The sequence below is a fragment of the Nyctibius grandis genome, chromosome 4, assembly GCF_013368605.1.
Source record: "Nyctibius grandis isolate bNycGra1 chromosome 4, bNycGra1.pri, whole genome shotgun sequence".
Taxonomy (NCBI): Eukaryota; Metazoa; Chordata; class Aves; order Nyctibiiformes; family Nyctibiidae; genus Nyctibius; species Nyctibius grandis.
This window is the reverse complement of record NC_090661.1, coordinates 76,413,060-76,431,152: the sequence shown is the minus strand read 5'-3', so window position 1 is coordinate 76,431,152 and position 18,093 is coordinate 76,413,060. Positions and strand designations below refer to the sequence as shown.

Below are 18,093 nucleotides of genomic sequence, written 5' to 3'. Positions count from 1 at the left end.
CTTTTGAACAGCATCTCAGTGTCAAGACATGGAAAGTGCTGAATATGATCTGCAGCAGAGAGTTAGGGGTCTTTTGCAGCAGAGGTTTTGCCACTGTAGGAGGTAGGCAGCAAGTGAAACTGAAAATTAAAGGACTTTAAAGAACACTATCATTCTAAAGACGTTTGGATTTTTCTACCTGATCCTTGAAAACAAAGAAAAGTTTGGCTTCTTATGGTTTGGCTTCTTATGGTGAGTGAAATATTAAAAAAAAACCCCAAACAAACAAAATAAACACAGCCTACAAAAAAAAACCCACCAGAAACAAACCCAAAACAGAAATCATCAAAAGTTTGTTGATGCAATTCAGAACGGCAATGAGCTTTGCCTAACTGGACTGTTGATCAGGTCTTGCAAACAAGAGTCCAGCAGTCAAAAGAAATCCTATGTAGTCTGCATGCAGCATATGCTCTGCCTCTTGTAAATCTGTAGGATTTCATTGCCAACAAAGATGACAAGAATAAGAAGTGGCTTAAGTGGGCAAAATGCTATGCCCTGAAAGAAAATCATTTGCATGATGCCACTAAAGCAAGACATTTTGTATATAAACCTGATGAGTCATTTAAATGATTAAAAATTTTCCTATCGGTGGCCTTAAATTACACAAGTAATCAATTTAGCTGCCATAATGCAGTGTCTAATATGATGTGAAGCTGATATGATATGACTGCTGCATTATACATAATGCAGCTAAATTGTATCAGGGAGTATAGTAAAGAAAATTAGCCCTAACATGATACATTTTGATGCACTTAGAGTTAGATGGAAAAAGGTGGACTTACTGAGCATCTTCATAAATTAATATATATCTGAGAGAAGAAACTCACATAATTTAGAGCGTGGTATCTCGAGTAGCTTATTATAATGAATTTCGTTTAAAAACATACCAAATGCTGGAATAATTTCATGTAGCAATTAGGTCATGGAATTCAAAGGTCTCTTGGGCTTTGCAGATACACTAAGCGAATAATTAATATAAAGGAGAACATTGAATTCCTGCTTGAAGATATGTATCCTGTCATTATGCAGACAGCTGGTTCTTGGAAAGGTGTGTGTTGAGGGGCAGGGGAAGAAAAGCAGACTATACTGGTATTCTTTAGGTAGCTGTCTGTACTTGGAGTTTCGTCCTAGGTTAACAGTTCATTATAAAGATCAGATAGAGGTAAATCAATAAAAAGAGATCAGATAGAGGTAAATCAATAAAAAGGAAAGGTGTGTAGAGTCTTAAGAAAAGCCTATCACTTAGGAGTTGAAAGGCAACCAGTTCTGCTTTGAAGAGTCATGGATGGCCTCCCTCAGCTACAGAGACTTCTGCTGAGAAACAGATGGACTGATGTATTTTGTGCTTGAACAGCACAAAGGTGAACTGCAGTGTGCAGTGTAAGCACATGCTGCGTTTAATACAGTGAGGTGTTACATCAGTATCTGACATGAGCAAGGAAGTGTAAATAGGAGAGCAGGGGGCAGTGCATTCTGCATATCTTTTTGAACTAAGAAACTCCTTGGAGACTGTTGCCAGTGGGCCTTTTAATCTATGTTAAGGCCAGAGCCCTACAGATGCTTAGTGAGCTGTAATTGCTTCCTCATTAGAGCCTGCTGCCTGCCAACCAAGTACACCCCATTGGTAGCTGAGGGTCCGACCTGAAGAGCTTGATTCCTGTTTTGTAAGTAAGATATACACCAATTGAATTAGGACAATCCGAGTGAGAGGATGGTAGAGTACTGGGAGCTCTGTTCTAGTTAACTTCAGTGTGTGTGTGTGTTTTGCCTTTTTTTTTTTTTTCCTGCCTCTCCCCTGCGACCTCTCTCTCTGCTGTGCCTGGCTTATGGGACACTAGTTGTTGTTTGCAAGCCTATGTGCCATGTTTTCTCAGATGAACTCTCTCAAGGAAGCTTGGCTTTTTTCCTGTTTGGTTTGCTTACTAACTTTCTCTCGGAATTATTTTGATGGTGGATGTTTCATTCTCCATTTGAAAAACTATGATGGGACTTGCCAGCTCTTTGATGTAGCTTGCTATTGTGAGTGTATTAATAGCAATAAACATCAAGTATGTAATGTTCTAATTTGGGTTGCATACATGTATATTACTATAGAGGTATTAAAATTAAAACAAGTCTAAACTTAAAGTTGACAAACTTGTATTAACCTCAGACCTTTGTAATGTAGGTCAGAATTTCAAATGTCTACTATCAACTTGAAGAAAAATTGAAGTGCTGCCCTTTCTACCCAGCTTCCCACATCTCTGATAAATTGTGCTGAACCATGAAGGCATTATAGGCTCCGCTGTAATCATGTGTACAACAGCTGTAGCACAGAACACAAAGGGATAGACCTAAAGTAATCTTGCTGGGTAGGATTGCCATGCTGCCAGGCAAAAATAATCACTGATGTGACTTCTTCTGAAGGGCAAGTAGTGCTGCAGAGTGCAGAATTAACCTTGGGAGAGTGGGGTAATGACAGATCGCTTTATTGTCTGCAGCCCTGGACTTCAAATACTACTTTCTCTGGGTTAGTTCCCATCCCTTTTCTTTCACTATTGTCAGTGCTATCTATATTTGGGATTGTCTTAATTTCTGCAGGGGGCTGAGCAGTAACAGATTTGAATTTTGATAAAAAACAGCTATCTGATAAGAATCCTGCTGCTGTAAATCATCATTGCACCATTAAAATCCCAAGTTAGCATCACTTCACTTACAGCTATGTGACTGGCAGTATGATAAGGCATCTTTTCTCATTAATTGGTTTGTAGCTCTTCTGCTGCATTTCATTTAAGATGAGGTTTTAATCTATTTTGTTCCTATTCTGCTATACAGACCTCAAGTTTTTTCTTTTTTTTTTTTTTTTGATGGCAGTGCCTTGTACAAATATAAGTCTTGAACCTGTACAGAGAAGGTGACAAACATGCAAAGTCAGTCCATGTTCCAAAACACTTCATAGTCTGATTTAGTGATTCTAGCCTGGTGTGGAAAAGGAAGGTCTGGAAAAACATACACTCATTCTTGCTCTATGTGATGCTTTGTAATGGAATAGCAGATTCAGGGAAATGCTCATTCCGATCCAGCTGCAGATTGTGCTGTTGAAGAGATCATTTTAGCCCTTAGAGGGCGCGACAGACTTCACTATGGAAATGGAGGAAAAACGGGCAGGTTTTGTTACATCCATCTGTGATAGAGGAGGTGAGGAGGGGATGGTTTTCAGTTGGTTTTGTTTTTTCTAGCTTTTAATTGACAGCAATGTGCAAATCGGATGCCAGACCTGGTTTGTTGTGCTGAGTGCCCTAATGTATTTGCTTTTCTAGTGACAGATTTGTAGGGTTTAGAAGGCCTCAAACAAATGTTAATTTTACCTTTCCCCTTTCACGTTTTCAGCTCCCTCCTGTGCACCATTCAGTTCCAGATTCCACTGATCCCCTTTTGATGCTGACACAGCAGGACTTGAAAAAATCAGATACTGTACACTGCTTCCTCTTAAAAAAATGAAAAATATAAAAAAAGGCACAACCCCCCAAAAATTGATTAAGGCTATGGAGTTCACAGTCTGGAAAACATGATTGCCAAATTTCTATTTATTGTTTTCTTCTTAATTGTATCCCTTTCTTTAAGGAGAGAGGTGCATTATGCCCCTCTTTTACCCTGTAATATGTACCTTATAGCAGAATATTTTTATGTAAATGACGCGGCTAAAGTAGGTTATATGGCTGTGTCGTAAAATCCAAATGAAAATGCTGTTCTGCTGGCTCAGCATTCATCAGCATTGCCAGTGAGCTATTCAGTTCAGGGAATGGAGGATGCACATGCTCGGAGTAGAACAGATGAGGGGATTCGCAAGCCTTGGCCAATTAAGCACTTCCTGTTTTTTTAGAAAATGAAATTAAAATGTTTTTCTGTGCCTTTTCCTCTCCCTCCCTCCCTGTTCCCTAGCAGATGAATTCTAGTGGCAGTGCTGAGGACTGCTTAGCCAGAAAGATCATATACCAGAGATGGGACAAAGTGTGCTAGTCCCAGAAGATACTGTTAAAGATTAAAGGAAACTCCAAACTTAAATTTTAAACAGTTCTGAGCTCCTTGCAGAGACTGCTTATTAGAGCATCAAGTTGTGTGGCAGTTATCAGAAGGTAATGAATGCCAACAAAGAACTGCTTTAATAGTAATATTTTATTTTGTGTATAGGCTGTTGAGATGTAATGTCTTTCTGTAATGATTTTAGCTTCGTTTGGACCGTTGAACTAGAGGTAACCAAGATGGAAGAGCAATGGAGAGGTCATTGTCCTTCTAAACTATTCAAAATATACTTCCCAGAAAGTCTGGGAAGATGACGAATGGCCACAATCAGGAGGTGGGCACCCTTACTTCAAATTCCTGTGCTCTTCTGAGTCATTAGTTCATCCATGTCTTAATCAGGTCTGGGAAAGTAAGGGAAGAGAGAGAATTTTTATTTTGCAATAGAAAGTTTTATTTTATGTTTTGTCCGAGTTATCTCCTGTTCCTCAGCTTTCTGACTCTGTGTTGGCTGGAACTGCAAAGATCATCCATTACAGAATATGAGCTAATCCTAGAAGTAGCAATACCTTTTAAAGTACGTTTGGTGTTTCTTCAAGGTTGCCTTTTGAGTTTTGGACCTCATAGATTTTCCAGATTTTCTGAGAAATGAGGAGAGTTCATTATAATTTCTTCATGATAATTCAGACTATTCATTTGGAATATTTATGGAAAGGTGAACTATAATGAGAATCAGTGTGTACTAGATTAAAAATCCAGTCTTGGATTTGCATAGAATACTGCAGGGAACATTTCGTATACAGACAGCAGGTTCTCTGAGATAGCCGAGAGAGAAGCAGCCCTTTTATCTCTTTAACAGGACCATGTCTTCATTGAAGAGAAAAATCATTTTCTAGTAGACAAACACTTCCTCTCCCTCTGACAGAATAGGTTTAGAATTGGAAAATCTCTTCTCAGTTGTACAAGGAAATCTGTGACCTCTCATTTGTTGACTTTATGGTGAGTGAATGTTCTCTTTGAATTTTTGATTGTCAGACATCTCTCATATTGGAATATGTTAATTTTTACCTGAGGCCATTCTAGAGATCATAATTCATAGAGGAATTGGGTGTCTAGCTTTCTCTTGGTGAAGAGGATGAGCAGGAAGCAAAGCTGTGCAGATGCCTGTCTCTTGCTGGTTATCCTGACACCCCTGTGTGTTACAGGAGTGGGCTGTGAAAATAGTCTACTTTAAAGATCACTAAAAGCCAGATATGAGGGGGGCATTAACATCTAGAATGATGCCTCCCATAGGGAGACAAGCAGTGTAGAAAGAGAACATTTTTACACAAATGTTCTTTCATTTTGGATAAAGGGTCACAGCTAGTCAGGAAGTCTCTTGCGTTTGGACCACCAGTTGAGGAAACTGGCTTCTCAAGAAGCTTCATCACACTGGGCAGGAAAGCAAGTAGAGAGGCTTGGAAATAAACTGAGCTGGAAAAAGAATGAGGGGGAGAATTTTCTTGCAGTCCATCTTCCCCATGATGGTTGTTACAAGGGGGCAGATGACTACATTTTGTGTAGGCAGGTTTTTTATTCCTTGCAGTGCATGTTTGGGGTCATTTTGCCTGTATCAGAGGTCATTTAATTGCTTTCTAATAGTTCTTCAAGAGTATTTCTTCAGAAAGGAGAAATGTGATTCTGAAAGGATTTGTTGGCAGATGCAGAAGAGATCTGAGGTACTGGAATGGTGGTTAGTGACTACACTTCATTGTCTGAGTTAGTTATTGCTCCTTAGCACTTCTAGTCTGGTGAGGGTATATGGAAGGTGGACCTGCTGTCAGATTCTTTCATATCCTGCAAGGTGCTCAGCATAGACGGGATGGGTGTTGCCAGCTCCTGATGAAGAAGGAGCTTTAGGTCCTGATGAATCCAACAGAGTAGGCCTAGTTTGGGCCCAAAATATTCAAAGGTTGTATTTCTGGGGACACCATCCACCATTGGTCTTTTCTGGTAAGTGGAACATTGAATGGTTTCTCAAGCATGCCTAGTATTTACTTGCACAACTGAGGTTCTCTCTACCTTTGCCATCTGCAGCTAGGTAACTGTCGCTCTCCTTCCATTCCCTCCATTCCCAAATTGTTATCAAATCAAATGTTAATTAGTAAAGGAAAGGAAGGGACTGGTGAAAACACTTGATTCTTCCCATTGATCCTCTTGGATTTTCCACCCCATAAAGAAACATAAATCTTAAACTTAGCTACCAGTGAAAGCAAAGGGAGAGAGTTGATGAAAAACTGCCACCTGTGTGAGAGTTTGAAGACCAAATGTTCAGAGGCGGAGTATTTTTATCTCGAACAAGAAACTAATGTCAGACTTTATGATGTATCTTTCTACTTCTGTTGGGTGTTGGCTTATGTCAGAGAGAGTATTTATTTATCTTCCTTATTTCCCGTTTGCATTTCTACTTTTTTTATTTTGGGGTTGCTGTGATCCAAAGAAGAAATGCTATGACAGAGGAAGTTGATAAGATTCATTGCTGTGATTAGATGGTGACATTTCCATGTGTGACTTATAAAAAAAAAAAAAAAAAAAAAATCCCACACAGATTAGTTCCACTTCATCATTTGGTTACCATTCTTAAATATTTTTGGTGAATAATCTTCAGGCAATGGGTTGTTCATGAAGTATCCATTTCATCTCCTTGCTCTTGCTATTTTTGTTGTGTGATTGCTCATTGAACATTACCAGTAGCTGTCTGAAAATTTGTTTGTATGCTATCTTGTATCTCCATCCTGAGCTACTTCTGCAGCTAAATGCAGTTCAGAAATGGTGGTTCTTATCATGCTTAAATGCACATAATCCTTGATGAAGAGTTTGTTCTTTGCACTGTGATAGCTTATGATCAGGATTTGATTTCTGTTCTGTGAAGTCTAGTAAAATAAAATAAGAAAGATGACAAACAGGTAAAACAGCAAACCTGCTTGCCCTGAAGCCATTGCAAAGGCAGTGAGTCTTTTTCAATTAGTGCCAAAATGTGGAACCACAGCTCTAATATAATTGAATAAAAGCAGAGAAACAAAGGCTAAGCCCCCTAGGCTCTCTCCCTTCTATACCTGACCAAGTGAAACAGAAGAAAGAAGCAGTAACAAAGTCTTTCTTACCCTAGGTTTTTTCTTGCCAAACTGTATTGCTTAAAAAATAAAAATAAAATTAAAACATTTTATTTTAGGAGACAAAATCTGTCCATAAGCGAGATCCTGAATGACAGAGTAGCGTGCATGTGAACCAAACTCTAAAGTCCAAACATGATGGGTTCTGAAATTCTGTTTCAGCTGAAGACATCATTCAAGTATAATCTTTGGATTCATGCTTCTAGGTGATACAGTGTCTTCTCTTGAATTTTAGTTTAGATCAGATGTATTTTCTGCCTAAACTGATAGTATTTTGCTTACCTCAAAAGAATGTTACATGAAGAGATGCACTAACACTGTAAGTTTTTTAATGAGGATCATGGAAGTAATATGAGAGTTTGACAGATACCTATCTATAAAGCAAGTTTCTTGTGAGAAAATACTGATCTCCTTTTGCTCTTCATTCCTGTGTAAACATCATGCAGTGGGAATGAACATCAGGACTTGCATAGTCTGCATGAACTGCTGAGAACTTGTTTAATATTAATTTACTATTTATAAAGTGATAACAAGATTCTTGTGGCTTTTGTTACATCTGCTTTTAATTTTAAAGGCATTTTAATCTGTTTGCTGCATGACAATATTTGTCAACACCAGGTAAATAGGACCTCTAATAGGACCTACCCTGTTGAGACTAGTTGACAGGCTAGACTGGGAAATAATATGCAAACTCGTTTCTCCTCTCTTATCAGAAGAGATCAGTTCCCAAAGTGACATAGATATTGTTGGTGTAGGTGATACCTTTAACCATGACATCACTTTAAACCCCTGGGCAACACTTACACCCTTGGGAGTGTATTGCTGCTCAAGTGAACCACTTGAGCTGAAAGTCTGAGACTTTCTCTACATTGAATTTCCTTCTGCAAAGCTGATGGGTTCAATCAGGAATCCCTTATTTTGACCAGCTTGCAGTCAGGAGCACTGAAGTGACTTTTTTTTTTCTCCTGGCCTTTTCATTTTTTTTTTCCTTATCTTTGTCTGTTCCTCCCCTTACTTTCACTTGACACCTGTCCGTGCCTTTGGAGGATGAGATAAGCAGAGAACTCTGTCCCTGTAAGAGACAAGGAGCAGAATATGCCTGCACCAAGAGAGCCAGAGCAAGAATCAAACTTTTCCTGGGCAGGCAGGCGTGGGAGAGCTCCTTTGCTGCAGGTTGCTTTCTGGAGTGCCATCAGTGGGGTTTTGTCACTGTAGTGACTATAACTGGAAGCAGGTTTATCTCTTTCTTTTTTTGGAGTCGTCATGCTGCAGCAAATTTTGCGTGATATGTATATTGACCCTGAGCTCCTGGCAGAGCTGAATGAAGAGCAAAAGCAGATCTTGTTCTACAAAATGAGAGAAGAGCAGCTGAGGCGCTGGAAGGAGAGGGAAGAAAAAGCACGAATGGAGGAGGCCATGCTGAGAAAGACAGCAAGGCGCAAACAGAGTAAGATTTGTGACCTCCTTCTATACTTAAGAGCTGGGGATGGTGGGTGTGCAACTGGCTATGGTGCAGCACGCACCTGCAAGAGATTACAAGGAAGGGTGCCAGCTGTGCCCGTATGCAAAAAGACAGTCTGGGGCAGCAAAAGCACCATGTTCCTGCTCCTTGTCTCAAGGCTGGTTCTTTCTCCAGGGGAGTAGTTTTGAAGTGCCTCTTTCTGTCAGGAGTCAGTGCTCCTATTCTCTCAGAGGTAACAGATGTACCATGACCAAGTTTCCCCTCCACTCCTAAGGCTTTTTTCTTCACTTACCATTCCCACCCTTTCCCCTCAGTCAAGCAAAAGGCAGTCTGGCCTGTGCTGTTGAGGTTTCTTGACTTGGCATTAAATGTTTACAAGTGGCTGGAATAGGAGATAAATTCATGAATTTGAGCTTGTTTATGAAGGGCTATTTGTGAATAAGATGTGACATCTGAACAGCCATACCATATGAGACTAAATTTCTAACTGTATTAGTAAACACTCTCTAAAAGATTATGCCTAGGGAATAGAATAGCTGGGCAAGCATGTAAAACAAACCAGCAACCAAAACAAGAAAGAGAACTGTGTTTTCATGCAACGTAGTTAAACTATGGATCTCCTTCCACAGGCTGTTACAGATGCTAAATGTGTGTGTGGACTTAAAAAGCAAATAAGCAAAATCATGGAAAAAAACATCAAAAAATAACTTCTACAAATGTCATTTCCAGGTGTCTGGTCTTGGGTCCAAGTGGTTTGGAATAAATAGAAATACTTATTTCCTTGCTCTCTTCTCTGAACCAGTGGCTTCCAACTCTTTCCCCATTCACAAGATGAAGTTTGTTAGGCTGATGCAAGATAGAAAACATTTTCATCTTGGAAATGTAGTTGCAGTGATTCTTCACTCAACAAGGAAATGTCACAGAGATGTGTCAAACACTCTCTATGTGAAATGCCAAAGATCTTATCCTATCTTTAAATCTATTAGACCTTGAATATTCAAAATTTCTAATAATTTTGGGCAGCTGATTTTGAGAAAGTGCTCTAATAGTTATGTGACTCTGCAGTCAGTGTTTAAAGTGTTGCTCATCTTAACACACCCATGGTAGAAAGCTTTGCTTGGAGCGCCTCAATACAGATAGATTATTGGATTCAATTGTCAGACTTCTTAAAAAGTTTAGACCCTCTGAACCCTACAAAGTGCCCATTAGAAAGTTAACAATTCAAAGACTATTATTAAAGAAATGTTTCAAAGCAAAACTAGTTTCCAAGTGTCACTTAAAGCAAAGGCCTTTGTGAAATGACTCCAGAGTAAGTTACAATTTTAGCCTTAAAATAAAAGGGGAATGTTCAGAACACCTAATCAGTTTAAATATCCCCTCACAAATGGCAAGGTGGATGTTGGAAAACCTCATTCTGTTTAATTTCTATTTTCTTCATGTTAGTGTTCTTCTTGTGGATGGTGCTCTCCTAAGAGGGATAGCATCAAAATAGCTTTTCTCATACAGCACAAAAACCTTGTTCATTTTGATTGGTTTGTAGCTGAGAAAAAACTAAAAACGCAGTTCAACTCCACGTACCAAAACAACATTTTATCATTGAGGTAATCTGTATTATGTTCATTCTTTGAGGAAGACAGATGCAGAAAATTCTAACTGCAAAAATATTTATGTGATCATTTGTCACAGCGTTAACACCTGCATTTCCATATATAAATTATACATTAAACCTGTTCAGCTTCCTACTGCAGGAGACCATTTTCTGGGTAATTAATTTTCTGATTTATAAAGAATAAGAGAAAGGAGAGCAGCAGAGTAACCTATAGATTGTATTTGCTCTAACAAAAGTATTCACAAATACACACAGATTTAAATTTCATAATAGCCCATTTCCATTTTACCTTCTTAAATTTCCAATTTAAGGTATTGCTTAGGTTTGACTTTTGCCACTGTTAGAAACTTTCTGCTTCCTTCAGAACTGTACTAAAGAACTGATCTTACCGATTTTTTGTAGAGAGGACTATTAGAATTAGATTTGCAAGTCAGGCATTTGGTTCTGCTGAAAACATATTTGGACTTCCATGAACCATTGTGGGCTAGAGTTACAAAAGAGAACTTCCATCTTTCAGGCATGCTGGTCATTAACTATACAGTCAGTGAGTCAATGTTAAAGAAATTATTTTACTTTGGGAGTGAATGAAATGTTTTCAGATTATTCAACAGTTTTAATTTCCTTCCATTTTAAAAACACAGATTGATGTCTAAAAGGGAGCAATACATAAACGTCACTTCAGAATGAAATTTTCCCTTTAGAAGATACTGAATAAACTGTTCCTGTTTCTGCTGTTTGTACCTAGCCTACATTTGTACCTTGCCTAAAAATATTAGCAGAATTTGAGCATCATTTGGATCCTCCCAAAACTGCATTTAGTGAACTTATTCAATGTAAAAATGAAGTATTTCGTAGCTTTAATTAAATCATGAATGCTGACTTGTACTGGAATAGCTTCACAAGTGAGTTGCATTCTTGGAGATCCATCTCCAGTTCATTTACAAATTACTCCTGGGCAGACCTTTCAGGAACATATTTTCATTGTAATAAAACAGGTTGCCTTTTCTTATTGTGCTTAAATCACTAGGGGAAGTCTCCTCAAAATTTCTAGATCCCTTTGAGATTTGCTGAGAGTAGACTGACAGGCGGCATTACAATTTGGAAAGAAAGGTATTTATTTGATTAGTCAGGAGCCCCTTAAGCAGTATAGCCGAGTTGGGAGTAAGCAAAGGACTCTGCCTGTTTGGATTTTGACTCTGATGCAGTATCCAGAGCTGTCAGTATACCCCAAATGAGATCTCAAAAACTATCGAGCATTAGGTAGCTGAAGGACAGCCATATGGGAGGGAAGACGGTGCTGGTCTGCTGCTGCTTATTCTGACATTTATTCACTGTGAACTGCAGCTCATGATGTTCAGACAGGAGCTATTTGTAAACACTCTTATTTACCTGTCCTTAACAAGAGTAGCTGGGAGAAAATTAGGTAGGCTTATCACAGCTTGGCTAGAAAATAATTTCTTTATCTAAATGGCATTTGTGTTAGAAAATCATTAGAGAACAGATGAAGCCATTTGGAAGCAAGTATTTCAAATATCACAAGTGGGTGGTTGGAGGATACATCAGTGTCACATGTGAAGGCCAGTGAGTGGGCGTGTGTTTCAGTGTGTGTATGAAGGGTGAGTGGGTGTACGTGCAGTGACATTTTTTTCTATGTTTTTGAACTCAGAAATGTATTCTTCGTTTATACTATGGCCTCTACACACCCTGGTAATGCTTAGCTAAGATTTTATCTCCTACAGAGACGTGCTCCTGGCTGTGTTCATTGTCTCTTTCTCTGTATTGTTGGATATGAGTCTAACCAGAGACATCAGACTTGCGTATTTCTGAAATTTCTGGCTGTATGTGGTCTCGAATTCTGCAGAGCCCTGTCTTTTCTTTCCAATTCAGATACAACTGAAAAAGTAACAGGAGAACATTAGTGAGAATAATTTTTATTAGAGGACTGAGCCAACTAATTTGAAGTCATTGGAAAAGCGTTAAAGTAACACTCACAACATGTATAGCAGCTTGCGATATGATACGTTTTTGTTAGTACTGTGTACCTTGGGGCCAGAACTCCGCTGCTCAGAGGTCATGCTCAGTGTGGCTGTGTACTGAGGTGTGGTTAAACAGCAGCTTCTAAACTGTCTGTTCACTTCGCTGAACCTGGAGCTAGAAAGAGACCTCCAACCGCCCTATGACCTGAATATGTACCAGATGGAACAAATCCAGAGGGACTTCTCTTCCCTCCTAGGATTAGCCGTAAGTCTGTGCTTTTTAGTCTCATATCCTGCCCTGCAGCTGACTTCTCTGTTTTGCAGAAAAGAGCACAATATTGCTGGCTACCTGGGCCTTATCACACTGGAGGTTTCTCTTGCATGTGTGTGGTCCTCAGCACTCCTGTTGTCTGAAGCATCCGGCATCAGCAGATTTCTGAGAGAGGCTACTGGCTTAATTGAGCTACTAGCATGGAGAGCATTCCTGTGTTTCTCTGCGGCACTGTGTTCCTCAGCCTGTCTGGACACAATGGTGTTAAATGGGCTTTCTTGGACATACTAGTGCTCTGGTGAAGATACGAGGTTGTGACTATCCTCAAGCTCATGAATACTTGATATGGAAAGAAAGCAGTACTGCGACCAAGGGGAGAATAGGATTTGCCCAAGCTAATTCAATATTTCTTTGCTGATTTTGCCAGTTTTTAGTATAAATGACTAAAACATTCAAGGACAGAGGCACTAGGTTTTGATAGCAGGATTTGGAAATATGGGAAAACTCAATGTATTCAACTCAGCAGTGGATTTAGCCAAACACTGATGGTTGTTCATTAACCTTCAAGTCCACTCGTGTGCTGTGGTCCTAGACAATCTCACTGTAGTGGTATAGTTCTCCCTGCTTTTGTGGTCTTATGTGCCTGATAAAAGGAGTTGATGCAAACCTGCCATGCTGCATTAAGTAGGGGAGTCTGGTGCAGAAAGTGATCCATAGTTTTCTGTTCATTCTGTGATGGAGAACCCTTATCCTTCTGCTTTGAGTTTCCAGCAGACCCTGAAACAGCCACACAGACTTGTTTTTGTTTATTCAACAGCAGTGGGAAAACTTGGATGCTTTGTGATAGCTCTGTGTGAGAAACTGAGCCCTGCATACAGCTTTTACTTGTTACAAGAGGCACTTGGGATAAGGAATCAGAAACTACAATGCTGTGTTCTTGAGTAGATTTTTTTAATCAAGAAAAAAAAAAGAATGATACTGATGTGAATGATTTTACAACCTTTGACTTTGGTCTGTGTATCTGCATTTTTCTGCTGATTACAGGTCATTAAAATGGACAGATAAGAGACTACATCTAGACTGTACACAGAGTTAGAACGATGTTTTTAAGAATGAGTTCTGAATGTTATTTCCCAGTTGAAAGTGGGCAAATTACAAAGTTGTTGTCTGTAACAGCGTGCCTGGGCCAGGGAGCCAAGAATTACCGGGGACATACTAGATAGAGACCACGTGAATACTACTTTATTTCCGTATTTCTCTTTTTTTTTTTCCCCCCCTTCTTTTTTTGGTTTACAATATGCAAACCTATGTATACATATTGCATGTATACATACCATGTGATAATACAAGCCCACTTACCTTTGAGTGTTATGTACAGTTATCTTTGCTACATTTGTTAATTAGCATCGTCTTATTTGAGTAACTGTTTCCTCCCTTAGTGTTTGCTCTCTTGCAGTCACCCTTCCTTTATTTGATCCTGCAGGGGTATATTGCAGCATCATTATTTCCATGGTAACAGGCTGTAATTCCATAAGCAGAAGGTTGAGTTTGTTATATGATCAGGAAGCAGCTGGAGAGCCATGAAGGATGATTTTTCAGCAATGCTGAGATCCCACAACCCTTACTGGTATATGAATGTAAATCAGCTGAATTTCTTTCTCCCTCTGCAAATGCTCCTTTAAATAGAAAGGCACACAACACTGTTGAAATTGGAGGGTGTGTAAACTGAAATGGGAGGATGCTCGAGAAGTTCAGAGTTTTTCCCCCCATTTTCTTGTTGTTACAAGAATTGAAGTGGCTGGTTTTTTTGAATGTATTCTTGGAAAAGGGGGTTTCATGGTCCTATGACTATTAGCAGGGGCAGACCACAGAATTAATTATAGCAGATCTTCAGTTTATTGTGGGTTTATGTTATTTTCATTACTTTCATCACTACCACCTAATTATTCTGTATGCATTTTAATGGATTTATGGTAGTTAATGTTTGGAAAAGTGCATTCTGTCCTTTGAACACTCTCAGAAACATTCACAGTAATTTCCTAGGTTTTCTCCTTAGAACAAAGTGAAATTATGTGTGTACATTTGTTTGCATAAAAAAGAAATATAATTAAATTAAATACTTGTACTGGGTAAGCTCAAGGAACTGAGAAGAGCCTAAAGCTTGCATTCTCATTTTGATCCTAATCAATGTGTTTCTAACACGTGTCCTGCAGCTAATGAAACTCTTGACTGGAACCTCATCTACCCTGCAGGCTATCAAAATTCAAGCTTCTACTTTAAAGAAGCCATAAAAATCGTTTGCTTGGAAAGCCAAGGGTATAATCTCATGTAAAACACATTGTGCTTAGACCAAAGTATACCAGATATGTAAACTCCAAAAGAACAAAAAAAAGCCCCAACCCTACAAACACACCAAACTCCCCAAGCTATGACTTATCTCTGAATGACAAAAGTAGATCAGGCTGATCAGCTTGATGTTAGCAGTGGATGCTCATGCAGCCTATTTCAAATGCAGAATAAAATTCAGGATCCTTTTTCTAGTGCAGAAAGAGGAAAGGAAAGGAATATTCTAAAGAGAGTCAAAAGATATTTGTATGACAAAGCTTTCCTCTGAGTGAGGAAGGAGAGTCAATTGCTGTTGCAGAGATCTGTAGCTTCCAAGCAGGAGAACTAGGGTGGGAAGCGCAACCTCAGAGAAAAAAAGACTGTTCAGGGAAATAGCAGGCCCTTTTGAGAAAGTTTCAGCAGGCTTTGAATGCCATTCCATGTTTCTGAGATTATAAATCAGTGATCTTATAATTTTCTGAATTTACACTTGACATAGCCTGTAATATTCCCTGCAATAGAAAGGCAGTCAGGGTTACTGGCACTATCATTTTGCTGGACTAAGCAGGCAGACTGTGGCTAAGTGACAGCACAGCCGGGAGGTGACACCAAATCAGGCCTCTGGTGGTCCTTGGAGTAGTTCCCTCATAAACACTGGAGATGGATCACAAATGGGAATTGTTGGGGATGCTGTAACTGTTAAAGCAGTGACGAAGAAGCTGACTCCAGCAGTATTCAATTTGCTCTGATTACTGTTATTTTTAAAGCACTTCTAATTAGAAGCATGTGTGAAAATGAAGCCAGATAAAACCCAAAACCACAAAAAACAACCCCCAGAAACCAAAACCCATAAAATCCCCAAACCCAGTCTGTGGTTCTGCTCCTCTGTCCTGCTTAGCAGAGGCAGTATAAGGCCCAGTTCTCCTTTGTGTAACTCCATTTGTTTTAAGCCTTAGTCGCAATGTGGAAGTCTGAGCTGATTGGAATTGAAGCCTGATTTAGGCTGCACATTGCGCGCAGCCAGGATTCCCCCTCCCAGGCACCTTCAGGGGCCATTTGTGTCTCTCTCCCAAGGTGGTTGGCAGTGTTCTTATATTCTGGCAGCATTCAGCCATGGCAGTAATGATACCCTGCCTACACCGGGGACTTCCTTAGGGTAGCACAAAGGCCAAGAGCAGCCTGTGGTGCCGTACAACACAACTCACAGTTGCACTCCAGCTCTGTGTGTGTGTATGATTAGTAGTGCTGCTGGTAGGGACTAATAATTCTTATAGGTGAGCACCTTGAGTTTACTGTTGCTCTCTAGGGCATTGTTTTATACTTTCATTACTATTACAGAATTGACTGCATAAACACAAACAAATAGAAAACATGGTTTGGTCTTATTTTTGATTGTGTGTGTTTATACATGCAAATTTGTGTTGCTCTTGGTTCAGGCTGTAGGTCTCCAAGAAAGTTTTCACTGTGATCCCTTTGTACTGCAAATTTGAGATACCTGATTTTGCATTTGTCTGGAGTAAGAAGCAAAACGCAGAAACCAATTTACTGGTCTCAAAGCAGGATAGATGTAGGTTTAGGGCAACTCCATGGGAGATACTAATTCATGAAGGAGCTACAGGTGAAAAGAACGGCAAGAATTAATGTTGTCTTCTTGTAGTGCTACAGAGTTGTTTTAGACAAAAAAAAAAAAAAAAACAGGTAGAATACTACAGCTGATAAATCGTTTGTCTGAAGAGTAGAGCTGGAAAAGACTTGGTACATTATTCAGTACATTTTCCTGATAAAGCAGTGTTTGTTTCTAAAACACTTTCATTTCTACTCCAATCCAGACTAATTTTGATGTCCACTACTTCCTAATGGTAATTATTTGCAGCCTGTCACAGTCTCTCCAGGAAAAGAAAAGTACTTTTGTGGTAAAGGCACGAGACTGGGACTCAAGAGATTTAATTTTTATCTCCTGACTCTGCATTAGGCTTTGTGACTGGGCTCAGAAGCCTGCTTCTGAACAGGAAACATGAAGTTTCCTTGCATCTTTCTCACGTAGATTTCAAATTTTTTTAGTCAGGCCATGTCTCTTTCTTTTAGATTTAGCTGAATTTTTCTATTTCTTTTTTTTCCCGTGTCATTTCGAAATAGTGTGTTAACAAAATATCTTATTTTGCAGAAAAATTTAATACTTGAGAGGCATCTTAAAGCAGAAATTATTTTATTATAATCAGCCCTCAGTGGTGGTAATTCTCTGCTTACAAAGCAGACAACGGTACTTTCCTAAAAATATTAAGAAAAATAATTTTCTGTATTTTCAGCTCAGATCTTGCAATTGGTTCTACAGTTTAAAAGTGCAAGCCTGGTATCATTAGCGTAGAAGAGCTGACACTGACCACTGTGAACTTGATTCTGCAGGCTGCAAAGACTTTTTGTATGGCAGAAATGCCATTTTCAGAGTGCCACATTTTCTCACTGAGCTGCTTATTTATTTTCCTGCACACTCATTTTTGAATGTTGTTCTGCACTAAGGAACTACCAAGTTTTAGATCAGGTTGTACAGTAAAGCCCATCTCCAACTTTATGGGAGCGTAGGTTTAAGGGAAGATTTGCATGGGAGTTATTTCTTGAAGTAAAATAGAAAGGGTGGTTGGATGTGAAAAAGATCGTCTCTTGTTCTAAAGAAAAACCTGAATAAAGGCAGGTGTGCTCAAGTTGAATTGTTTTAAAACTGTACACGTGGCAGTATGTTCAATGTTGAAGCTTAAAATTGCCAGGTTGTTTGACACTGCTGTTGTCTGTTGACTTGAACTATGGATGCACATACAGTAGTATGCTGTGCTGTAGTATACAGTAGTTAGTGCTGAACCAACAATATTTTATACTGATGTTTTCAGAAGTGTTTATACATCTAATGTCTATAGCTTTAGAAGACAGATCCATTGGTCTAAAAGGAGGAAACAACAATTTCTCAAGACACGTCTACAAATCAACTATTTGTTTTATGGGGCTGGGTAGTAATGGATAAGTTGTGCTTCTGAGAAGCATATTAATAACTCTTTGGTACAGAAAATCTGGAAAGAAGCAAAGATAAAACTTGTCTGCTTACCTGAAAAGGGTTTTTTTAATTCTCTTTCCCTGGTAAGCACATAAATGAGCAGAAGTAATGAAGTTGTCTCAGAATAGTAGAAGTATTTGGTATCTACCGGTTATGATACAAATAAATTAACATGAGGCATGTTGTTTGCAATGTTTTCTTTGAAGTGCTAAGCAAA

General features: G+C 39.1%; 1 protein-coding gene across 2 annotated transcripts in view; it reads left to right on the top strand.

Moving 5' to 3' along the window:
- Window positions 1-8,453: 8,453 nt before the first annotated feature.
- Window positions 8,454-18,093, top strand: part of SH2D4B (SH2 domain containing 4B) — a 63,924-nt gene continuing 54,284 nt past the window's right edge. For both annotated transcript variants that reach the window (XM_068399595.1, XM_068399596.1), the window contains exon 1: window positions 8,454-8,637. In XM_068399595.1, coding sequence (XP_068255696.1) covers window positions 8,454-8,637 — 184 coding nt within the window. The remainder of the gene's footprint in view (window positions 8,638-18,093) is intronic.